This window comes from Balaenoptera musculus, chromosome 10, assembly GCF_009873245.2.
Source record: "Balaenoptera musculus isolate JJ_BM4_2016_0621 chromosome 10, mBalMus1.pri.v3, whole genome shotgun sequence".
NCBI lineage: Eukaryota > Metazoa > Chordata > Mammalia > Artiodactyla > Balaenopteridae > Balaenoptera > Balaenoptera musculus.
In genome coordinates, this window is record NC_045794.1 from 51,550,881 (window position 1) to 51,577,442 (window position 26,562).

General features: G+C 41.1%; 2 protein-coding genes across 4 annotated transcripts in view; one reads left to right on the forward strand and one right to left on the reverse strand.

Annotated features, from left to right (window-relative positions):
* The window catches only part of C10H12orf66 (chromosome 10 C12orf66 homolog), a 34,601-nt gene extending 16,977 nt beyond the window's left edge, over nucleotides 1–17,624 (reverse strand). Inside the window, exon 1 of the mRNA XM_036867086.1 lies at nucleotides 17,338–17,624. Coding sequence (XP_036722981.1) covers nucleotides 17,338–17,572 — 235 coding nt within the window. The 5' untranslated portion in view covers nucleotides 17,573–17,624. The remainder of the gene's footprint in view (nucleotides 1–17,337) is intronic.
* Nucleotides 17,625–17,672: 48 nt separating this feature from the next.
* XPOT (exportin for tRNA) overlaps nucleotides 17,673–26,562 on the forward strand; it is a 148,202-nt gene continuing 139,312 nt past the window's right edge. The window contains exon 1 of one of the 3 annotated variants that reach the window (XM_036867083.1): nucleotides 17,673–17,882. The gene's annotated coding sequence lies outside the window, so the exon portion shown is untranslated. The remainder of the gene's footprint in view (nucleotides 17,883–26,562) is intronic. The other 2 variants (XM_036867081.1, XM_036867082.1) reach the window with 2 other exon arrangements.

Sequence of the window (26,562 nt, forward strand, 5' to 3'; positions counted from 1 at the left end):
ACAAGCAAAAGCTAAGAGAATTCAGCACCACCAAACCAGCTCTACAACAAATGCTAAAGGAACTTCTCTAAGTGGGAAACACAAGAGAAGAAAAGGACCTACAAAAACAAACCCAAAACAATTAAGAAAATGGTCATAGGAACATACATATTGATAATTACCTTAAACGTGAATGGATTAAATGCTCCAACCAAAAGACACAGGCTTGCTGAATGGATACAAAAACAAGACCCATATATATGCTGTCTACAAGAGACCCACTTCAGACCTAGGGACACATACAGACTGAAACTGAGGGGATGGAAAAAGATATTCCATGCAAATGGAAATCAAAAGAAAGCTGGAGTAGCAATACTCATATCAGATAAAATAGACTTTAAAATAAAGAATGTTACAAGAGACGAGGAAGGACACTACGTAATGATCAAGGGATCAATCCAAGAAGAAGATATAACAATTCTAAATATATATGCACCCAACATAGGAGCACCTCAATACATAAGGCAACTGCTAACAGCTATAAAAGAGGAAATTGACAGTAACACAATAATAGTGGGGGACTTTAACACCTCACTTACACAAATGGACAGATCATCCAAACAGAGCATTAATAAGGAAACACAAGCTTTAAATGACACAATAGACCAGATAGATTTAATTGATATTTATAGGACATTCCACCCAAAAATAGCAGATTAAACATTCTTCTCAAGTGCGCACGTAACATTCTCCAGGATAGATCACATCTTGGGTCACAAATCAAGCCTCAGTAAATTTAAGAAAAATGAAATCATATCAAGCATCTTTTCTGCCCACAATGCTATGAGATCAGAACTCAATTACAGGGAAAAAAACGTAAAAAATGCAAACACATGGAAGCTAAACCATATGTTACTAAATAACCAAGAGATCACTGAAGAAATCAAAGACGAAATCAAAAATACCTAGAGACAAATGACAATGAAAACATGACGATCCAAAATCTATGGGATGCAGCAAAAGCAGTTCTAAGAGGGAAGTTTATAGCAATACAATCCTACCTCAAGAAACAACAAACATCTCAAATAAACAATCAAACCTTACACCGAAAGAAACTAGAGAAAGAAGAACAAACAAAACCCGAAGTTAGTAGAAGGAAGGAAATCATAAAGATCAGAGCAGAAATAAATGAAATAGAAACAAAGAAAACAATAGCAAAGATCAATAAAACTAAAAGCTGGTTCTTTGAGAAGATAAACAAAATTGATAAACCTTTAGCCAGACTCATCAAGAAAAAGAGGGAGAGAACTCAGTAAAATTAGAAATGAAAATGGAGAAGTTACAACAGACACTGCAGAAATACAAAGCATCCGAAGAGACTACTACAAGCAACTCTATGCCAATAAAATGGACAACCTGGAAGAAATGGACAAATTCTTAGAATGGTATAACCTTCCAAGACTGAACCAGGAAGAAACAGAAAATATGAACAGACCAATCACAAGTAATGAATTTGAAACTGTGATTAAAAATCTTCCAACAAACAAAAGTCCAGGACCAGATGGCTTCACAGGTGAATTCTAGCAAACATTTAGAGAAGAGCTAACACCCATCCTTCTCAAACTCTTCCAAAAAATTGCAGGCCCAGAACGGAGCCCACGTTTCCGCAGAGCTGGAACTCCCGGCTCAGTGTCTCTTCCCTCCGCTGTCACTGAAGTGCCCCGGAGCCCGAGGGGAGGGCGGCCTCACTGAGGCTGCTGGCTCTGGAGGGGCCCTGGCGGCTGAAGCCACGACAGTCCTGGGGACCGCGGGCCGGGTTCTCGGTCTTCAAACTCATACCCAGGGAGAGGAGAGAAGATGGCGGAAGAGTAAGACGCGGAGATCACCTTCCTTCCCACAGATACAGTAGAAATACATCTACACGTGGAACTGCTCCTACAGAACACCCACTGAACGCTGGCAGAAGACGTCAGACCTCCCAAAAGGCAAGAAACTCCCCCGGTACTTGGGTAGGGCAAAAGAAAAAAGAAATAACAGAGACAAAAGAATAGGGACGGCACCTGCACCAGTGGGAGGGAGCTGTGAAGGAGGAAAGATTTCCACGCACTAGGAGCCCCTTCGCGGGCAGAGACTGCGGGTGGCAGAGGGGGGAAGCTTCGGAGCCACGGAGGAGAGCGCAGCCACAGGGGTGCGGAGGGCAAAGCGGAGAGATTCCCGCACTTCCCGCACGGAGGCTCGGCGCTGACCAGCACTCACCAGCCCGAGAGGCTTGTCTGCTCAGCCGCCGGGGCGGGCGGGGCTGCGAGCCGAGGCTCGGGCTTCGGTCGCAGGGAGAGGACTGGGGTTGGCGGCGTGAACACAGCCTGAAGGGGTTAGTGCACCACAGCTAGCCGGGAGGGAGTCTGGGGAAAAGTCTGCAGCTGCCGAAGAGGCAAGAGACTTTTTCTTCCCTGTCTCCTGGTGCGCGAGGAGAGGGGATTCAGAGCGCCGCCTAAACGAACTTCAGAGACGGGCGCGAGCCGCGGCTAACAGCGCGGATCCCATAGCAACAGGGGCGCAGAGGGAAAAACGGAGAGACTCCCGCACAGAGGCTCGGCGCCGAGCAGCGCTCACCAGCCCGAGAGGCTTGTCTGCTCCCCCGCCGGGGCGGGCGGGGCTGGGAGCTGAGGCTCGGGGCTTCGGTCGGATCGCAGGGAGAGGACTGGGGTTGGCGGCGTGAACACAGCCTGAAGGGGTTGGCGCACCACAGCTGGCTGGGAGGGAGACCGGGAAAAAGTCTGCAGCTGCCGAAGAGGCAAGAGACTTTTTCTTGCCTCTTTGTTTCGCGGCGCGCAGGGAGAGGGGATTCAGAGCGCCGCCGAAACGAACTCCAGAGACTGGCGCGAGCCGCGGCGGTCAGCGCGGACCCCAGAGACGGGCGTGAGACGCTGGGGCTGCTGCTGCCGCCTCCAGAAAGCCTGTGTGCGAGCACAGGTCACTCTCCGCGCCGCCCCTCCCGGGAGCCCGTGCAGCCCGCCACTGCCAGCGTCCCGTGATCCCGGGACAACATCCCCAGGAGAACGCACTGCGCGCCTCAGGCTGCTGCAACGTCACGCCGGCCTCTGACGCCGCAGGCTCGCCCCGCCTCCTCTGTACCCCTCCCTCCCCGCGGCCTGGGTGAGCCAGAGTCCCCGAAGCAGCTGCTCCTTTAACCCCGTCCTGTCTGGGCGGGGAACAGACGCCCTCAGGCGACCTACATGCAGAGGCGGGTCCAAATCCAAAGCTGATCCCCAGGAGCTGTGCGAACAGAGAAGAGGAGGGGAAATCTCTCCCAGCAGCCTCAGAAGAAGCGGATTAAAACTCCACAAACAACTTGATGTGCCTGCATCTGTTGAATACCTGAATAGACAACGAATCATCCCAAATTCAGGAGGTGGACTTTGGGAGCAGGATATATTAATTTTTCCCCTTTTCCTTTTTTTTTTGTGAGTGTATATGCATATGCTTCTGGGGGAGATTTTGTCTGTATAGCTTTGCTTTATAATAGCTTTATTTTACTTCACTACATTATAGCTTCTTTCTTTCTTTCCTTTCTTTCTTTCTTCCTTCCTTCCTTCCTTCCTTCCTTCCTTCCTTCCTTCCTTCCTTCCTTCCTTCCTTCCTTCCTTCCTTCCTTCCTTCCTTCCTTCCTTCCTTCCTTCCTTCCTTCCTTCCTTCCTTCCTTCCTTCCTTCCTTCCTTCCTTCCTTCCTTCCTTCCTTTCTTTCTATTTTTTCTCCCTTTTACTCTGAGGCGTGTGGACGAAAGGCTCTTGGTGCTTCAGCCAGGCATCAGGGCCGTACCTCGGAGGTGGGAGAGCCAACTTCAGGACACTGGTCCACAAGAGACCTCCCAGCTCCACGTAATACCAAACGGCAAAAATCTCTCAGAGATCTCCATCTCAACATCAAGACCCAGCATCACTCAATGACCAGCAAGCTACAGTGCTGAACACCCTATGCCAAACAACTAGCAAGACAGGAACACAGCCCCATCCATTAGCAGAGAGGCTGCCTAAAATCATAATAAGGCCACAGACACCCCAAAATACACCACCAGACGTGGACGTGCCCACCAGAAAGACAAGATCCAGCCTCATCCACCAGAGCTCAGGCACTAGTTCCCTCCACCAGGAAGCCTACACAACCCACTGAACCAACCTTAGCCACTGGGGACAGATACCAAAAACAACGGGAACTACAATCCTGCAACCTGTGATAAGGAAACCCCAAACACAGTAAGATAAGCAAAATGAGACAACAGAAAAACACACAGCAGATGAAGGAGCAGGGTCAAAACACACTAGACTTAACAAATGAAGAGGAAATAGGTAGTCTACCTGAAAAAGAATTCAGAATAATGATAGTAAGGATGATCCAAAATCTTGGAAATAGAATAGACAAAATGCAAGAAACATTTAACAAGGACGTAGAAGAACTAAAGAGGAATCAAGCAATGATGAAAAACACAATAAATGAAATTAAAAATACTCTAGATGGGATCAATAGCAGAATAACTGAGGCAGAAGAAAGGATAAGTGACCTGGAAGATAAAATGGTGGAAATAACTACTGCAGAGCAAGATAAAGAAAAAAGAATGAAAAGAACTGAGGACAGTCTCAGAGACCTCTGGGACAACATTAAACGCACCAACATTCGAATTATAGGGGTCCCAGAAGAAGAAGAGAAAAAGAAAGGGACTGAGAAAATATTTGAAGAGATTATAGTTGAAAACTTCCCTAATATGGGAAAGGAAATAGTTAATCAAGTCCTGGAAGCACAGAGAGTCCCATACAGGATAAACCCAAGGAGAAACACGCCAAGACACATATTAATCAAACTGTCAAAAATTAAATATAAGGAAAACATATTAAAGGCAGCAAGGGAAAAAAAAACAAATAACACACAAGGGAATCCCCATAAGGTTAACATCTGATCTTTCAGCAGAAACTCTGCAAGCCAGAAGGGAGTGGCAGGATATACTTAAAGTGATGAAGGAGAAGAACCTACAACCAAGATTACTCTACCCAGCAAGGATCTCATTCAAATGTGATGGAGAAATTAAAACCTTTACAGACAAGCAAAAGCTGAGAGAGTTCAGCACTACCAAACCAGCTTTACAACAAATGCTAAAGGAACTTCTCTAGGCAAGAAACACAAGAGGAGGAAAACACCTACAATAACAAACCCAAAACATTTAAGAAAATGGGAATAGGAACATACATATCGATAATTACCTTGAATGTAAATGGATTAAATGCTCCCACCAAAAGACACAGGCTGGCTGAATGGATACAAAAACAAGACCCATATATATGCTGTCTACAAGAGACCCACTTCAGACCTAGAGACACATACAGACTGAAAGTGAGGGGATGGAAAAAGATATTCCATGCAAATGGAAATCAAAAGAAAGCTGGAGTAGCAATTCTCATATCAGACAAAATAGACTTTAAAATAAAGACTATTACAAGAGACAAAGAAGGACACTATATAATGATCAAGGGATCGATCCAAGAGGAAGGTATAACAATTGTAAATATTTATGCACCCAACATAGGAGCACCTCAATACATAAGGCAAGTACTAACAGCCATAAAAGGGGAAATCGACAGCAACACAATCATAGTAGGGGACTTTAACACCCCACTTTCACCAATGGACAGATCATCCAAAATGAAAATAAATAAGGAAACACAAGCTTTAAATGATACATTAAACAAGATGGACTTAATTGATATTTATAGGACATTCCACCCAAAAACAACAGAATACACATTTTTCTCAAGTGCTCATGGAACATTCTCCAAGATAGATCATATCTTGGGTCACAAATCAAGCCTTGGTAAATTTAAGAAAATTGAAATCGTATCAAGTATCTTTTCCGACCACAACGCTATGAGACTAGATATCAATTACAGGAAAAGATCTGTAAAAAATACAAACACATGGAGGCTACACAATACATTACTTAATAATGAAGTGATTACTGAAGAAATCAAAGGGGAAATCAAAAAATACCTAGAAACAAATGATAATGGAGATACGACGACCCAAAACCTATGGGACGCAGCAAAAGCAGTGCTAAGAGGGAAGTTTATAGCAATACAAGCCTACCTCAAGAAACAGGAAACATCTCGAATAAACAACCTAACCTTGCACCTAAAGCAATTAGAGAAAGAAGAACAAAAAAACCCCAAAGCCAGCAGAAGGAAAGAAATTATAAAGATCAGGTCAGAAATAAATGAAAAAGAAATGAAGGAAACAATAGCAAAAATCAATGAAACTAAAAGCTGGTTCTTTGAGAAGATAAACAAAATTGATAAACCATTAGCCAGACTCATCAAGAGAAAAAGGGAGAAGACTCAGATCAATAGAATTAGAAATGAAAAAGGAGAAATAACCACTGACACTGCAGAAATACAAAAGATCATGAGAGATTACTACAAGCAACTCTATGCCAATAAAATGGACAACCTGGAAGAAATGGACAGATTCTTAGAAATGCACAAACTGCCGAGACTGAACCAGGAAGAAATAGAAAATATGAACAGACCAATCACAAGCACTGAAATTGAAACTGTGATTAAAAACCTTCCAACAAACAAAAGCCCAGGACCAGATGGCTTCACAGGTGAATTCTATCAAACATTTAGAGAAGAGCTAACACCTATCCTTCTCAAACTCTTCCAAAATATTGCAGAGGGAGGAACACTCCCAAACTCATTCTACGAGGCCACCATCACCCTGATACCAAAACCAGACAAAGATGTCACAAAGAAAGAAAACTACAGGCCAATATCACTGATGAACATAGATGCAAAAATCCTCAACAAAATACTCGCAAACAGAATCCAACAGCACATTAAAAGGATCATACACCATGATCAAGTGGGGTTTATCCCAGGAATGCAAGGATTCTTCAATATACGCAAATCAATCAATGTGATACACCATATTAACAAATTGAAGGAGAAAAACCATATGATCATCTCAATAGATGCAGAGAAAGCTTTCGACAAAATTCAACACCCATTTATGATAAAAGCCCTGCAGAAAGTAGGCATAGAGGGAACTTTCCTCAACATAATAAAGGCCATATATGACAAACCCACAGCCAACATTGTCCTCAATGGTGAAAAACTGAAACCATTTCCACTAAGATCAGGAACAAGACAAGGTTGCCCACTCTCACCACTATTATTCAACATAGTTTTGGAAGTGTTAGCCACAGCAATCAGAGAAGACAAAGAAATAAAAGGAATCCAAATCGGAAAAGAAGAAGTAAAGCTGTCACTATTTGCAGATGACATGATACTGTACATAGAGAATCCTAAAGATGCTACCAGAAAACTCCTAGAGCTAATCAATGAATTTGGTAAAGTAGCAGGATACAAAATTAATGCACAGAAATCGCTTGCACTTCTATACACTAATGACGAAAAATCTGAAAGTGAAATTAAGAAAACACTCCCGTTTACCATTGCAACAAAAAGAATAAGATATCCAGGAATAAACCTACCTAAGGAGACAAAAGACCTGTATGCAGAAAATTATAAGACACTGATGAAAGAAATTAAAGATGATACAAATAGATGGAGAGATATACCATGTTCCTGGATTGGAAGAATCAACATTGTGAAAATGACTCTACTACCCAAAGCAATCTACAGATTCAATGCAATCCCTATCAAACTACCACTGGCATTTTTCACAGAACTAGAACAAAAAATTTCACAATTTGTATGGAAACACAAAAGACCCCGAATAGCCAAAGCAATCTTGAGAACGAAAAATGGAGCTGGGGGAATCAGGCTCCCTGACTTCAGACTATACTACAAAGCTTCAGTAATCAAGACAGTTTGGTACTGGCACAAAAACAGAAACATAGATCAATGGAACAGGATAGAAAGCCCAGAGATAAACCCACACACATATGGTCACCTTATCTTTGATAAAGGAGGTAAGCATATACAGTGGAGAAAAGACAGCCTCTTCAATAAGTGGTGCTGGGAAAATTGGACAGGTGCATGTAAAAGTATGAAATTAGAACACTCCCTGACACCATGCACAAAAATAAACTCCAAATGGATTAAAGACCTAAGTGTAAGGCCAGACACTATCAAACTCTTAGAGGAAAACATAGGCAGAACACTCTATGACATACATCACAGCAAGATTCTTTTTGACCCAGCTCCCAGAGAAATGGAAATAAGAACACAAATAAACAAATGGGACCTAATGAAACTTAAAAGCTTTTGCACAGCAAAGGAAACCATAAACAAGACCAAAAGACAACCATCAGAATGGGAGAAAATATTTGCAAATGAAGCAACTGACAAAGGATTAATCTCCAAGATTTACAAGCAGCTCATGAAGCTCAATAACAAAAAAACGAACAACCCAATCCAAAAATGGGCAGAAGACCTAAATAGACATTTCTCCAAAGAAGATATACAGATGGCCTACAGACACATGAAAGAATGCTCAACATCATTAATCATTAGAGAAATGCAAATCAAAACTACAATGAGATATCATCTCACACCGGTCAGAATGGCCATCATCAAAAAATCTAGAAACAATAAATGCTGGAGAGGGTGTGGAGGAAAGGGAACACTCTTGCACTGTTGGTGGGAATGTAAATTGATAAAGCCACTATGGAGAACAGTATGGAGGTTCCTTAAAAAACTACAAATAGAACTACCATACGACCCAGCAATCCCACTACTGGGCATATACCCTGAGAAAACCATAGGTCAAAAAGTGTCATGTACCACAATGTTCATTGCAGCTCTATTTACAATAGCCAGGACCTGGAAGCAACCTAAATGTCCATCGACAGATGAATGGATAAAGAAGATGTGGCACATATATACAATGGAATATTACTCAGCCATAAAAAGAAATGAAATGGAGGTATTTGTAATGAGGTGGATGGAGTTAGAGTCTGTCATACAGAGTGAAGTAAGTCAGAAAGAGAAAAACAAATACAGTATGCTAACACATATATACGGAATCTAAGGAAAAAAAAAAAAAAAGGCCATGAAGAACCTAATGGCAAGACGGGAATAAAGACACAGACCTACTAGAGAATGGACTTGAGGATATGGGGAGGGGGTGGGGTGAGATGTGACAGGGTAAGAGAGTGTCATGGACATATATACACTACCAAATGTAAAATAGATAGCTAGTGGGAAGCAGCCGCATAGCACAGGGAGATCAGCTCGGTGCTTTGTGACCACCTAGAGGGGTGGGATGGGGAGGGTGGGAGGGAGGGAGATGCAAGAGGGAAGAGATATGGGAACATATTGTATATGTATAACTGATTAACTTTGTTATAAAGCAGAAGCTAACACACTATTGTAAGGCAATTATACTTCAATAAAGATGTTTAAAAAAAAAAAAAATTGCAGAGGAAGGAACACTCCCAAACTCATTCTATGAGGCCACCATCACCCTGATACCAAAACCAGACAAAGATACTACAAAAAAAGAAAATTACAGACCAATATTTCTGATGAATATAGATGCAAAAATCCTCAACAAAATACTAGCAAACAGAATCCAACAACACATTAAAAGGATCATACACCATGATCAAGTGGGATTTATCCCAGGGATGCAAGGATTCTTCAATATACGCAAATCAATCAATGTGATACACCATATTAACAAATTGAAGAAGAAAAACCATATGATCATCTCAATAGATGCAGAAAAAGCTTCTGACAAAATTCAACACCCATTTATGATAAAAACTCTCCAGAAAGTGGGCATAGAGGGAACCTACCTCAACATTATAAAGGCCATATATGACAAACCCACAGTAAACATCATTCTCAATGGTGAAAAACTGAAAGCATTTCCTCTAAGATCAGGAAGAAAACAAGGATGTCCACTCTTACCACTATTATTCAACATAGTTTTTAAAGTCCTAGCCATGGCAATCAGAAAAGAAAAAGAAATAAAAGGAATACAAATTGGAAAAGAAGAAGTAAAACTGTCACTGTTTGCAGATGACATGATACTATATATAGAGAATTCTAAAGATGCCACCAGAAAACTACTAGAGCTAATCAATGAATTTGGTAAAGTTGCAGAATACAAAATTAATGCACAGAAATCTCTTGCATTCCTATATACTAATGATGAAAAATCTGAAAGAGAAATTAAGGAAACACTCCCATTTACCACTGCAACAAAAAGAATAAAATACCTAGGAATAAACCTACCTAGGGAGACAAAAGACCTGTATGCAAAAAACTATAAGACACTGATGAAAGAAATTAACGATGATACAAACAGATGGAGAGATATACCATGTTCTTGGATTGGAAGAATCAGCATTGTGAAAATGTCTATATTACCCAAAGCAATCTATACAGATCAATGCAATCCCTATCAAATTACCAATGGCATTCTATACAGAACTACAACAAAAATTCCTAAAATTTGTATGGAGACACAAAAGACCCCGAATAGCCAAAGCAGTCTTGAAGGAAAAAAACAGAGCTGGAGGAATCAGACTCCCTGACTTCAGACTATACTACAAAGCTACAGTAATCAAGCCAATATGGTACTGGCACAAAAACAGAAATACAGATCAATGGGACAGGACAGAGAGCCCAGAGATAAACCCACGCACCTATGGTCAACTAATCTATGACAAAGGAGGCAAGGATATACAATGGAGAAATGACAGTCTCTTCAATAAGTGGTGCTGGGAAAACTGGACAGCAAATGTAAAAGAATGAAATTAGAACACTCCTTAACACCATACACAAAAATAAACTCAAAATGGATTAGAGACCTAAATGTAAGACCGGACACTATAAAACTCTTAGAGGAAAACATAGGAAGAACACTCTCTGACATAAATCACAGCAAGATCTTTTTTAATCCACCTCCTAGAGTAATGGAAATAAAAACAAAAATAAGAAATGGGACCTAATGAAACTTAAAAGCTTTTGCAAAGCAAAGGAAACTACAAACAAGACGAACAAACAACCCTCAGAATGGGAGAAAATATTTGCAAATGTATCAATGGACAAAGCACTAATCTCCAAAATATATAAACAGCTCATGCAGCTCAATATTAAAAAAACAAACAACCCAATCCAAAAATGGGCAGAAGACCTAAATAGACATTTCTCCAAAGAAGACATACAGATGGCCAAGAAGCACATGAAAAGCCGCTCAATATCACTAATTATTAGAGAAATGCAAATCAAAACTACAATGAGGGGCTTCCCTGGTGGTGCAGTAGTTGAGAATCTGCCTGCCAATGCAGGGGACATGGGTTCAAGCCCTGGTCTGGGAAGATGCCACATGCCGCGGAGCAACTAGGCCCGTGAGCCACAATTACTGAGCCTGCGCATCTGGAGCCTGTGCTCCGCAACAAGAGAGGCTGCGATGGTGAGAGGCCCACGCACCGCGATGAAGAGTGGCCCCCACTTGCCGCAACTAGAGAAAGCCCTCACACAGAAACGAAGACTCAACACAGCCATAAATAAATAATTTTAAAAAAAAAAACTACAATGAGGTATCACCTCACACCAGTTAGAATGGGCATCATCAGAAAATCTACAAACAACAAATGCTGGAGAGGGTGTGGAGAAAAGGGAACCTTCTTGCACTGTTCATGGGATTGTAAACTGATACAGCCACTATGGAGAACAGTGTGGAGGTTCCTTAAAAAATAAAAAATAGAACTACCATATAACCCAGTAATCCCACTACTGGGCATATACCCAGAGAACACCATAATTCAAAAAGATACATGCACTCCAATGTTCATTGCAGCACTATTTACAATAGCCAGGACATGGAAGCAACCTAAATGCCCATCGACAGACGAATGGATAAAGAAGATGTGATATATATATACGATGGAATATTACTCAGCCGTGAAAAGGAACAAAATTGGGTCATTTGTAGAGACGTGGATGGATCTAGAGACTGTCATACAGACTGAAGTAAGTCAGAAAGAGAAAAACAAATATCGTATATTAACGCATATATGTGGACCCTAGAAAAATGGTACAGATGAACCGGTTTGCAGGGCAGAAATTGAGTCACAGATGTAGAGAACAAACGTATGGACACCAAGGGGGGAAAGTGGCGGGGGTGGTGTGATGAACTGGGAGATTGGGATTGACATATATACACTAACATGTATAAAATGAATAACTAATAAGAACCTGCTGTATAAAAAAACAAATAAAATAAAATTCAAAAACAAAAATTTCCTTACCCATGCACCAATATTTCCCCAGCCCACTTCAATGAGGATTCAGATCTAATTCAGAGGATGATTAACCTAGCAAGTGACATCAACCTGGATCTAAAAAGCCCTCCTTCCACATAAACATATTTAAAAGAAAAGAGAACACCCAATTATGAAACACTGTTGTTATTCCTGGTAAATCAGAAAATTTTATTTCTGCTTTGGAGTTGCATTTTTCCTTTCAAGCTATGAGAAAATGGAAAACACAGACTACTGGGATCCTATGGGAACAAAGTGACTGCTAGTGCTCTTAACAAGGCTGACACTATAGGTTATATCATAATAAGCACCATATTGTGAATTATTAAGAGTAGGAAGTGGGACTTCTCTGGTGGTGCAGTGGTTAAGAATCCACCTGCTAACGCAGGGGACATGGGTTTGATCCCTGGTCCGGGAAGATCCCACATGCCGCGGACCAACTAAGCCCATGTGCCACAGCTACTGAGCCTGCGCTGTAGAGCCTGCGGGCCACAACTACTGAGCCCACGTGCCACAACTACTGAAGCCCACGCGCCTAGAGCCCATGCTCTGCAACAAGAGAAGCCACTGCAATGAGAAGCCCGCACACCGCATCGAAGAATAGCCCCTGCTCGCCGCAACTAGAGAAAGCCCACGCGCAGCAACGAAGACCCAAAGCAGCCAGAAATAAAGAAAGAAAGAAAAGAAAATAGAAAAAAAAAAAAAACAGTAGGAAGCAATTATAAATAACTACTGCTGTAACTCATGTTGTAACTCAGGAGTTCCAAAGGAAATCAGCAAAAAGTAAGGCCACATACATTCTTTTCAACAACCAAAAAGGTTCAAATGGCATAGACATTATTTCTTTACTTCTGTATTAATACATGATCAACTATGTTTCTAATAATTATGGGGCCAGTTTCATAGATGTTTTCTTAAGCAATTCTGTACCCCACCAAAGGTCAGAGGTAAGACATTAGTAGAACAAAAAGAAACAGGGCAGGTTTAAAACAGTAATTCTTAGGAATATATAAAAATCTCAGAAATGAATGACATTTTAAATTTTCTGTTGGTATTCACAGAATGCTTTAATGAATGAGTTACTATTCTAAACATACCAATTAGGAGTATAAATTACTTATCAAGGCATTTGTAAAATGTCCTCTTAATGAATGAAACATTTCACAATTCATTGCCCAGTTTGTATTTCAAGAAATGAATCTTATATCCCTTACCACTGTGGCAGCCACCTTGTCCCAGTTTACCCATGACTTTCCAGGTTTTAGTACTGAAAGGCTAGCTTCTCAGGAAACCCTTAGTCCCATGTCCTGAAAACCCCCTCAACTCCGGGCAAACCTATAGGGTTGGTCACCCTACTACTACTGATTTCACAGGCAAACTGCTGATACTGAAAAAGTGTTTTCTCCAATATACTGCCCAGACTGACTAGCATTCACATCATTTCTCCTACTAATAGCAGGAAAAACCATATGGTACAGGTGGATTGACCCTGACACCAACATCCCATACAGGACTGTATCCTGGAAGGTTTGCCTTTCCTCTCCACCCATATTAAGTCTAGCTTTGCAGATTTTGTAAAGTGATGGTATGAAATAAATGGACCTCTGTGCCCAGATCTAAGACAAAGTCTCTTAGGTTACGAAGGTAGCAAGAGTACTAAGTAAAATTTAAAAGCTCTGGAAGACTGAAAGACTTGGTTCCAAATCCCAGCTTCCAAATTTACAAGCTGTGTGATGTGCACAGGACTTACCCTTAGCCACTTTGAGCCTTAGTTGTTGTTTTAACATGAAACTAAAAAGACACAATGAGATAACATTTGGTATGTAACACACCTGGAGCAAAGCACGCAATCAATACTGCTAATCCCTTCCCCTTCCATTTATAACTGATATAACAATCTCTCAATACTACAGAGTTGGGCTTCTGCAACTCTGTGGTAAATTGGGAGCTTCAAGTACTGTAAAAAGAATAGCTACCTATTTGATAGATAGCTAGGTGACCTTAATTGTGTACTCACTTCTGCTGTTAAACAAGGTGAACTTGGTGAAAATTTTAACTCTGGGTGAAAAAGGGATACCTTCCTTCATTAGATTACCCTTACCTGGGGGCGTGGAAACACCATATAAATATAAAGAATACCTTTTAAAGCTTATCAATAAACATCCATTACTACTATGTGAAACCAAGTTACCTGACACTTTAAGGAAGGGAGAGACCACCAACGCATTTGTTTTAAACATGTCTCTCTTCTCAAAGCTCTCAGGAGCACAAGCCTACTTGGTGACTACCCTGGTTACGAATATCCAATGGGGAGTGGCCTTCCTTCATGCTGGGAAATAAGGAATCAGAGACACCAGACTTCTTGTCTCAGTTTTTTGAATTTACAAAATATGATTATTTTGAATTGTTTCCATGGGAGTCTCGTTTTATGAATGCTCATTATTTTTCAAGATTTCAACAGTCTATCTCACATCATGAAATTTCAAGGAATGAGTATATTAAAGTTTTGCACTTCTAATTGAATATTTTATTCCACAACTTCTTGCTAATGATAATCTTTAAACATCAGTTCTCAAGTTAAGTCATTTTCTACCATGGTATCTTCCAGCCACCAGATGCTGAGGAAACTCTCCAGCAATGAAACAAAGGGGAGAAAAGTATGACCTTCTAAAGTCCTCTGCAGGTATTGAGTCAGCATATTTTAATCACTGATCTTTCCCCAAATAGATATATTCTCCCCTCAAAGTAAAGAGAGGGCTCCAAGATAAGGGTTCGCCCCAAAGTTTTTCAGCTGAGCCAAGACAGGAACAGAAGCCTCCCTGTCAGGTCTGTTCTTTGTCTAAAGTCCCACGCTTGCATCTATAACCAGGATTCACTGCCAAGGTCTCCAATAAACACCAATCACAAAAGTGAGGTCAAAAAGACTCACTTTTTAAAACCATGCTTTCTACTGTTTAAAAAATACACATAAACTTTTTGTTTTGCTTTTTAAAGAAAACCGTATAAATGTTCTAAATAGCAAAGTAGTTGAAGAACATGGGACTGTTTTAAGTGGCAACACAAAAATTTTCCCAAGTTTTTAAGAAAATGGAGAGTCAACTCAATAATCATGAAGTCATATTGTAAGCACGTTGACATCACAAACATTCCAGTATCAAAAAACTGTAAGGTAACTGCAAAGCTAAAAATTTACATCTGGAACCTACATTTACTGTACATGCGAGTAAGTCATGTGGCATTAAACATGCCATTTTCAGAACATTCACACCGAAGTGACAGATCAGCTGGGAGCCTGAACAGTGCCTGAGCATGTTTCACAGTGTAAATTGCTCCGTGGATCAATTTCAAAGCACAGCCCTCAGGCTCACCCAGGCAAGCTGGGGTCTGTGCAGAACTAATCACTTTACATAATAAGAGCCACTTCAGAGAACCCAAGTCAGAGAGAGTGATGGCCTTGTGCATGTTCTTAGGCACAGCCAGGCACCTAAAACCAGGCACATACAACTTAAACTAGAGTAGATATCTTAACTGAGGTCTATACATAGGATTTAGGAAATCCAACTGAACCCTTTCAGATTACATACAAAATTGTATTACATATATATTTTTCTGGGGAGTGAGGCCACAGGTTATCAAATCCTCATAGGTGAGCTAAAAGAAAAAAACCTAAGAAACATGGCACTGGGATCAGTCACCATTCTTCATGAGGTGGGGGAATCTAAAAACACTAAAACTGCAAGAAAATTACCCACCTTCAATTTTACAGCCAGAATCCTCCCCATTTTCATATATACGTAATAATATGTAAATTATTTAATATATAACTAAATTATACTACATCTACAATTTTTATAAATCATTTGGATACAAACACAATCCGACAGTTCAAAGGTAGGTATTCTGGTATAGGCTCTGTCACCTACCCGCACAACTGCATGCACACAATTTGCCAATCTGTAGGAAGGGGAATTATAACACTGCAAGAGCAATTGTAAATTTCTGAGAAGTGCCACTGTAAGAAAGGGAGGAAAAAATACACGAGGTGAAACTATCTGACTAGTTGTTGCCAATAAGTCAACACACTAAATAACAAGTTATTGTTTGAAAAGCTGAAGCACAGTCAAGATCTCAGAAAGCCCTGCCCCTTGAGTGTTTACTGAAAGCAAGATGTACATGGTCACCTTCAGGCTATATAAGGAAACTGGGGGGAGAAACTCAAACTGGAATCTGCTCTCAATTGTACACTTCTATTTTATACTGTTATGTGTCCTTCATTCATACCAGACCCTGTGCCTCTGATATTAAAGGGTCTAAAATACGCCAAAGTACTAAAACAACTCTAAAAGCTCTGGGATTCATAATATTGGTAATTATAAGTAGTAATACTTCGTATGTATAGCCCTTGGCTTTCACATATATTATTTCCTTCTGATTTACTCATACTAATTGTTTCTACTCGTGAAAATCAGCTTAATCAGCTCCTGCATCTTATTTTCAGGGGCAAGATTTATCATGGGATGATAAGAGTGTTTACCATTTTCCCTGTAAGGCCCCTCTTGTTAGTGTTAGTCATATTTCTTGCCTTTCCTGTCCAGCATTCATTTTTCTGTTCATTCATTAGATATTTATTGTGGCTACGAAGAGGGGGTAGGACTCCATCTGTAACTCTCTAGGGCCTTAAGAAGCCAGACAATAGTGTTCACGAATTCTAACTAGGTTGTATTGCCAAGTTTTGCTCCTTTCGCCGCAGTGTCACTGGTTAGAGAGCGAGGACATCAGAGTTTAACTTCTCATTTACGGCACCAATCCATGCATGAGCAAAATGGATACAGCCATCGGTTTGAAGCACAGCCCTGCAAACAACATCCACCCCGGCGGCCAATCTATCTGCCGCGGAGGCCGGTGGGCGGGGTTTATGGAAGCCGAGGGAAGGACGGGATCGGTGGGAGGAGACCTGGGAGTGCGGAGTTGAGCCTGCGGCTAAGTGACAGAGACAGGAAACCCAAGCCACTGCCGATGGGGGAATATACTCCCTTTCCTTCCTGAAGGGGCACGGGGGTCGGGGCGGAGGTACCTAGTTTCTGCCCCAGGTAGGTGAGGCTGTGATAGACCTTCTCTGCCGCGGCCAGGTGGGCCAAGGCCGCCAGCAGCGGCAGCCAGCTGCCCCCCGCGCTCTTGTTGGCCTCTCGTTCCTTCTCCACATTGTCCTTGGCCTTGTCGTAAGAGAAGATACCCAGGTGAGAGAAGAACGTCTCCAGCACCGCCTGTTCCACCGGGACCGGGGCTGCCAGCGGGATAGACTCCCCCATGCGAGCTGCGCTCCAGCTCCACCCACGTGGCTCGCCTCTCCCTCGCACTTCCGGGTTCTCAGGGAACGGGCGCACGAGCGTGCGTGCGCGTGACCGCCGCAAGCGGCGGGCTCGTGAGCGCGCGGCCGCCTGGACCGCGCCTGGGCCTTAGAGAGGACGCGGATAAGGGTCAAGGCGGGAGAGGGATGGCCGCTGCTTAGCTCCTGAGCGACTCCAGTGCTTCGGTTCCCGCAGCTCTGACTATTCGGACCCTCAGGGCAGAGCGCGAGGCGGCCACCTCGCTGCTCCGTGGAGCTGACGGCGTTCTGAGGTGAGCTGAGAGGCCCCTCCCTGTTAGACTGCGTCAGTGCTGGTGACGTCACGTTTCCGTGACGTCAGTAGTTCTTGCTTGTCCTAACATCTGGCCGGGGCTCGGCTGGGGCCTGAGGCGCGCGGCGAGGTGAGCCTTGGGCCTGGAACTGTGCTGGCTCTCACAACAAGGGGTCTGTAGTCCTCATTGCTTTTAAACCAACTCCAGTAAGTGGTTTATAGAGTAGAAGCCTCAGGTGGGTAAGGTTTATCTCTCACCCCCATGTCTGGTTTTCACCCGTGGTGGGTTAATTCACGCCTCTGTCAGGTTCTAGTCATCTCGGGTTCGTGCTAACGAAAGGGCTTCCGAGCAGAGCTGCTCCTAGGCTTCGCCGTACTACCCACACTATATTAGGCTTCCTTAAAAAGTTCTCAGAATGAAGGCTACGTTAATGTAACTTCTGCTGAAGAATCTGAATTGATGCGCTTTGTCATTCAGATTAATTACAAATCCTCGAACATTTAAGAAACACCATAAACCCAGCTCATAGGTATGTCCACTGCTTGAAACACTACCCCACTGCTCGCTTAGTTTTTACCTTTCTCTTTCTTTTTTTATTTTATACTCTTCAGCCATAGTGTATTTAAGCACGTATATTTTCATGTGTCTTTCCCCTACTAAGTAAACTCCCTAAAGCACAATCTAGGGTTCATTCACCTTTATAATTTTTTCATCATGGATGGCACAATGATTTTTGTTAGACAAATGAGGGAATTGGCCTATTTTCATTTTTTTGTCAAACGATATCGGTTCTGCCATCGTTACCTTTTAATGCAAATCCCATAATTTGATTTTAATGAATATATAGCATACCTGTTGTTTGCTCTCAAGAATATAATTGGGTAAGATCAACTTTGTTAACTGTGATATAAGGTGAAATTTTATATGTTATAAAGTTGAAAAAGGAGGCAGCAATGGTATCTTTTTGGGACAATCAGGGAGGCTTCCTGGAAGAGAATGTGGTGGTCCTTAGTGAATGAGTAGATGTAAGTAATCAAAAAAGTGCAGTACTAGCACCAAAACCGACAGACAGTGAAAGAGTGTTATAAAGACCATAAACATACTCAAGTAATATAAGAATTCCTTAGATAGTAAAGGTGGCATCATAAATCAGTGGGGAAAAGAAAACTTATTCAATTTATAAGTGAAGGAGACATGATTATGGGGGAAAAAAGACTTTTGCCCTGTATCCTGCAACAAAAAATAATTACATGTGTAAAAAACAAAACATAAAACTGACACAGCCGTGTAAAGCAACTATACTCCACTTAAAAAAATAGAGAAGAAAAAAAAAAGTCTAACAGAATAAATTACTGTGTAAACTCAAAAAAACAAAAAACCATAAACAAACTAGAAAGAAATACAAGTGAAAATTTAATTGATCTAGAAATAGAGAAGAACCTAATTACAAAAGAATTGGAAGAAATTACAAAGGAAGAGATTGGCTTGACTGTAAAAATTTCAAAAAATCGCAATACCAACCTGGGGGGAAAATATTTGTAATGTATGTCAGATAAAGGTTTGATGTGCTTAACATGTCAAGATCTAGGAATCATAGAAATGCAGATTAAACGATTGTATTTTTCACCTATCAGATTTTTAAAAAAATTTTTTAAGTGCTGGTAAACATGCAGTGACTCTGTTCTTATACACTGCAGATGGGCGTGTAATTTGGTATGACCTTCCTGGAAAACATTTGGCAATGTATATTAAGGTTAAATGAGAGTATATGCACAGTGTCTAAAGTAGATGCTTAATAAATATTAGTAATGCTTATTATTGTTACTATTATTGTTATTTTTATCCTTATCATCATCATACCTTTTCATCAGCAGAGCACCTAGAGTAATAAATACCTTGAATTTATCATCTTTAATAATAGCCAGTTATTCTACCAGCAAAACAAGTTTATTTGGGAATAGCCAGAGGAATTGCAATTCAGGTTATGGGAACTGTGGTGGACCACAGGCAAATCCAGAGAACATGGAAGGGGAGCTTGCTTTTATAGGGAAAAGGGGGGCCTTGGTAGGGGCTATCGTAACTAAAGAGTTCACCGGAGGAAGCTGGCAGTCCAAAGTATAGAGGCTTCTCATTGGTCGGGGTGCTACAGTCTCTGATTGGCTGGGCTGTGGTTGGCCAGAAAGATGGTTTTCTTCTTCCTTCTGGATAGTAAAGTAGGGAGTACCTTCCTGTGGGAGAGATGTAGGGGTATGTCTCTTCGAATTTGGAGTAATTGATGATGCACGGCTGTGAGAGCTCTCCCTACAGGTGTGTCCTGACTCCAGTTTTAGCTGATGTTCTTTAATTCCACAGGCTTAATGGATGTTTGTTAAATATTTGATTGGCTGATTCTCCTTGTCTCATAGGAATTTTATAGGAAAAAGATACTGAGTTAACGACATGATAAGCTGTTAAAACGTTGATGTTACAAAGATAGAAGTTACCTTAAATGGTCATCTGGTTCAAAAAAAAAAATGGTCATCTGGTTCAGCCCATTAGCAGGACATTTTGGACAGTAGCAATAAATGTTTGCCAATGATGATATGTTGACTCCATATCAAATAACCCCAAAACTTAGTGACTTAAAACAATAAAAGTCATATATTCCCTCTCACAATTTCTGTGAGTCAGGAATTCAAGAGTGGCTCAACTGGGCATTTCTGTTTCAGTGTTTCATAAGGTTGCAGTCAGATGTTGGCTAGGGCTGTGGGCATCTGAAGACTTGTTTGAAGCTGGAGAGCCTGCTTTCAAGGTGGCTCTCTTACATGTCCAGTGGATTGGCACAGGCTGTTGGCCACATGGGCCTCTCCCTGGGATGGCTTGAGTGTCCTCCTCACAGCATGGCTACTGGCTTATCCTGGAGCACGTGATCCATCTGATCGACCAGAGCAGAAGCTGCAACGCTTTTTACGACATAACCTTGGAAGTCATACATCACCTCAGCCATATTCAGGACCATCCTTGATTGACTTCGGGCAGACTAGGGAAAGATATGAAGGTTAGGAAGTAAGGTTCAGTGGAGGCTACCCTGGAAGCTAGCTACCACAGACGATGATGACATTTCCAGCATGGAGTATTATCTGTCTTCTTAAAAATATCTAAGGATGGAAGCTCTTAACTGCTCCATTAGTAATATTGCTCAAGAAGTTGTTTCTTAACATCAGCCCTAATCTCTCCTGTTAAGTCTAGAAAAGACCATTGATTTGATACTGCTCTTTACAGAGTCTTTGAAAATATCCCTAGTGACAATGCCAGTGACAAAACCATTTTAGTGATAACAACCGATTTGGGAGGCAAAATGATATTAAAAACAGGCAAGGCATTTATTCATTCATTTATTCAAACATCCATTTTTTTCATTCTTTTGATAAACAGTTGACTAAATTTTGTGTGGTTGAAATACACATAAAACAAAATATACCAAAAATAATTTTACAATTTAATGATTATTCCAGTTAATTCCTACCCCAGTTTTTAAGTATTTGGGCTTACTTCCTTTTTGCTTATCTGTTTTCTTCACATTATACTAACATAATAATAAAACTGTCATTGATTTAGCACTTACTATATGCCAGGTGCTTTACATATCACTAATCTTTCAACTCATCTTCAAGGCACGTGTAGCTATCACCATTTGATTATGGAGAAGTTAAGTAATTTGTTCAAAGTACGCACAGCCAGTAACTCGCAGGGTGAGATGCAAACCAAGATCTGTGTCTCTTTTCTCCACAAACTTGGCTGCTGTTAGTGAGTTATCCCCAGATACATATGTCTCCCACCATATGCATATGCCTCCCATCTAAGAGGTAAGAGACTTCCACATTGTTATTCAGGCATTTTCAAATTGTTTCTGCAGTTATCTCCCTTTTTATATGGACAATATGGTTGAAAAGTATGATTTTGGTGAGAGGTCTCTTTTAGCTTACGAAGAGGAATCAGATATATGATATGGAACAACCTCTTTCATTTTCTCTTTGGATTATTTACTAAAAGATACCATACAGTTAGCAATACATTATGTAGCTCTTTAGCACCTTTCAACTAAATTACTTTCCCTGTTGTATATTTTAAAAGTCTGACCACCACCACCAACAACCCTTTTTTGTACACTTAATTAACTCTTCCCATTTTGTTTTTCTACACATGTAAATAAAATGTGATTTTGAAATCACAAGTAGAAGATTATACAGGGTAGTGAGTTGAGGAACGAATCCAAACTTAGAGAAAGAATATTTTAGATCTATTTTCTAAATAACCATTGCCTAATATTGGTATAGAGCTGCGTTGTCCAATATGGTAGCCACTAGCAATATGTGGCTATTTACATTTGAATGAATTGGAACTAAATAAAATTTAAAATTTGGCTTTTCATTTGCTCTACTACATTTCCAGTGCTTAGCGGCCACCTGTGCCTAGTGGCTACCATATTGGGCAGCACAGACACTGACCGTGTGGCATACAGAATCTTAGTTCCCTGACCAGGGATCGAACCCATGGCCCCTGCGTTGGGAGCGTGCAGTGTTAACCACTGGACTGCCAGGGAAGTCCCTGAAATTTCTGCTATTACATAAAGTTCTGTTGGACATGCCGGAAAGAAACAATGTCATAAGAAAAAATGTCACAGATTAAAACACAGATTTAAAAAAAAATAAGCCAGGGACTTCCCTGGTGGTCCAGTGGTTAAAACTCCAAGCTCCCAGTGCAGGGGGCCCGGGTTTCGATCCCTGATCAGCGAACTAGATCCTGCATGCCCCAACTAAGGATCCCACATGCTGCAACTAAAGATCCCGCACACTGCAACGAAGATCCTGCACGCGGCAACAAAGATCCCACGTGCTGCAACTAAGACCCAGTGCAGCCAAATAATAAGCCAAAAGGAACAGCAAGTTCTGTTATTATTTTAATCCTATTTCATACGTTCTTCTTGACAATATCCATATTTATGTTTTCTCTTTAAAATGTTACACGAACACGTATATATATATATATATATATATATATATATAAATGCAAAATAATTATAGCTAATTTTTTTGAGTGTTTAATAAATTCCAGGAACTGTGCTAACTGCCTTCTATGAATTAACTCATTTAATGCTTAGAACAATGTTATATTCATTATGGAAAATTTGGAAAATATTTTTAAAAAGAGAAAACCAACCTTAATCCCCAGACCCAGAGATAATCACTGTTGACATTTCTGGTGGACGCTGCGGTGTGCTGCCCAGATCTCAAGATACAGCTGCCAAGAATGTTGGCTGCTGATGACTCACAGTTGAATTCTTCTCCAAAATTGCCTCTGTGAAGGAAACTGCCTCACGCTAGGTTATATCCCCTCCCTGAGGACAGTCCAAATGCCATGACTGATCACTTGTGGAGGTACAAGGCACAGTCCATCAGTTGGGACAGTCTGGGACATTCAGCTTCAGAACTTCCAATGGAACCAATTAAAGCCTCTGTGGCATCTGCCCTGCAGTTCACCTTCTCCCTCTGCCGAGTCCTGCCTGCGCAACAGGTGCTGCTCCTCAGAGCACTCTCCACTAAGCCAGCTGCAAGCAAATCTCTGCCTCAGAGTCTGTTTCCTGGAAAACCCAACCTAAGTCAACATTTTCAGAGTATAAGTTCCAGTTTTTTTCTTTTTGCATATATCTATTTAACTTTTAAAAATCTATCTAGGGCTTGCCTGGTGGCGCAGTGGTTAAGAATCTGCCTGCCAATGCAGGGGACACGGGTTCAAGCCCTGGTCCGGGAAGATCCCACATGCCACGAAGCAACTAAGGCCATGTGCCACAACTACTGAGCCTGTGCTCTAGAGCCCACGAGCCACAACTACTGAGCCTGTATGCCACAACTACTGAAGCCTGCGCACCTAGAGCCCATGCTCCGCAACAAGAGAAGCCACCGCAATGAGAAGTCCGTGCACCGCAATGAAGAGTAGCCCCCACCCGCCGCAACTAGAGGAAGCCCGCGTGCAGCAAGGAAGACCCAACCCAGCCATAAATAAATAAATAAATAAATAAATAAATAAATTTATTTATTTTTAAAAATCTATCTAAACTTAGGTCACCCCAACAAATTTGATGTTTTCTCATCTATTGTTTTATATGTTAATTTTTTAGTTGATAACATTTTATGAATAATTTTGCATGATGCCACTAAGTATTTTTCTGTACCACAGTTTTTAACAGCTACCTGGGATTCATATGGCACGTTACACTTAGTCAGTCTTGCATTCTTGAATATTTTGGTGTTTCCTGGTTTTCACTGTGGCAAACCCTAAAACTTGGCAGACCAACACTCATTGCCAACTCCCCTCTCACTTGCCTGCTTCTGGGGTGGGAATACCAAATATTCCCATGTATTTTGTTTTCCTAGCCTTGCTTACACCTGGGAGTGGTGTAAGTTTCAGCCTTCGAGAAGTAAGCTGAAGATTTCTGAGGTTGAGGGGGAAGTTCCAGGAAACCTTTTGCCTTCCAAATAAAATGGCACAGCCAGAACTGGTATCATCTCTTCTCTGTTCTCTCTACTTTGTAAAGAATAGGATGTCTGGAGCTGTGGTAGCCATCTTTCATCCGTGGGCGAAAAGTCAAGAAAATGAACGACTTTTAGCCTTGAGATCGCTGAACATTTAAACCAGTGCCAGCAGCTACCTATCTCTGGATTTCTTGTTATGATAAGGAAAAAAACTATTTTTTTAACCTACTTATGTTTGGGTTTTCTGTTACTTACAGCTGAAATCATTTATAAATGTCACTATCCCTGATACTCATGATTAAAGGTAATGCAGTGATAAACACTTGAATGTAGACACTTGAATGTAGGCACTTGTAGCAACAACTTAACATAAAAGTCAGGGAAGAAGAGAATTAGGATCTTTCATTTCCAGTGTTTCTTCTTCTTGACCTTATGCAGCTCTCTCCTTAACCATCCCATTTTCCTTTTCTTGTGGGGACCAGAAAAATAATGCACATAAGGCTTCCTAAAGTCTTCCAAAAGGCAGTAGTAGTTAGAAAAGGAAATAGACCTTTTATAAATTAGAATCGTATCTCTTCAAATAGGATATTTTAGCAAACGCAGCATGCCTTGGAGTTCATACCCACTAATACAGAATCAGCAAGGATTTTTTGGAGCAAGTACTGTGTGAACTGGGTTGTATTTTAGACTAAGTCATGCATTAACTCTCTATGTATTCTACTGGAAATCATTAAGGTCTCTGGGGTTGGGATATTTTATCCCCTCAGGATAAACAGAGAGAATCAAAGAAGATGAACTGAACTACTGTTTGAAGTAAAAGGAGCAGCGCTAAATTACAAAACAGATGTGAAAATTGTGTTTGATTTCAGCTTTCTAGTGGCAGGCACTTGACAGTGGAAAACCTGAATCTGGTGAGTCTACCTCCATGACTCCCATACCCAGTCTTGAGGCTCTTTCTAATTCGGCAGCCCCAGAAACCTTAGGTTGGCTTGTTCTGGTTCCAAGTAAAGCATGGGGATACTTTTCGATATCATAACGAATCAGAGTATCTAAGACCTGAAGTGTCCAAGATAGGGATGCCCTGGCTTGTTCCCACTGGTGTCTTTAGGATGGAAGATGGTTCCAGATCTGGCCAGACTGCCAGCAAGTTGTTCCAGACTAGACTTCCGTTCATGAGCATGGCCTAAAACTGGACTGGCAGAAGCAACGGAGAGAAAAAGCGACCCAAGGGAATCATGTGTCTGATAAGGGGATAATATTCAGAATGTGTAAGGAACTCTTACAATTCAACAACAACAGCAAATAGAATCCAATTGAAAAGTGGGCAAGGAAGATATACAAATGGCCAAAAAGCATATAAAAAGATGCTCAACATCACTAATGATGAGGAAAATGCAAATCAAGACCACAGTGACATATCACTCACGCTCATTAGAATGGCTGCCATCAAAAAAACAAAACAGAAAATCACAAGTGTTGGCGAGGATGTGGAGAAATTGGAACCCTTGTCCCCTGTTGGTAGGAACATAAAATGGTGCAGCCCCTATGGAAAACAGTGTGGTGGTTCCTCAAAAAACTAAAAACAGAATTACCGTATGATCCAGTAATCCCCCTTCTAGGTATATATCCAAAAGAAAGGATCTCAAAGAGATATTTACACACCCATGTTCATAACAGCATTATTCACAATAGCCAAAAGGTGGAAGCAACCCAAGTGTCCATAAACAGATAAATGGATAAAGAAAATGTGGTATATGCATAAAATGGAATATTTTTCAACCTTAAAAAGGAAGGGAGGAAGGGAATCCTGTCACATGCTACAACATGGATTATGAGGACATTATGCTACATAAAATAAGCCAGTTAGGAAAAGACAAATACTATATGATTCCACTTATGTGAGGTATCTAGAGTAGTCAAACTTATAGAGACAAAAAGTAGAATGGTGGTTGCCAGTGACCAGGAGAGGGGAATGGGGGATTATTATTTAAGGAGTATAGAGTTTCAGTTTTGCAAAATGAAAATGTTCTGGAGGTCATTGCACAATAATGGGAATGTACTTAACACTTAGGAGGGGCAGGGGAAAGAAGAAGAGATCAAGATCAAAGTGTCCCACAATGCTTAAAATACCTGTTTACTACCATAGCCCATTATTTGCTGACCCCTGC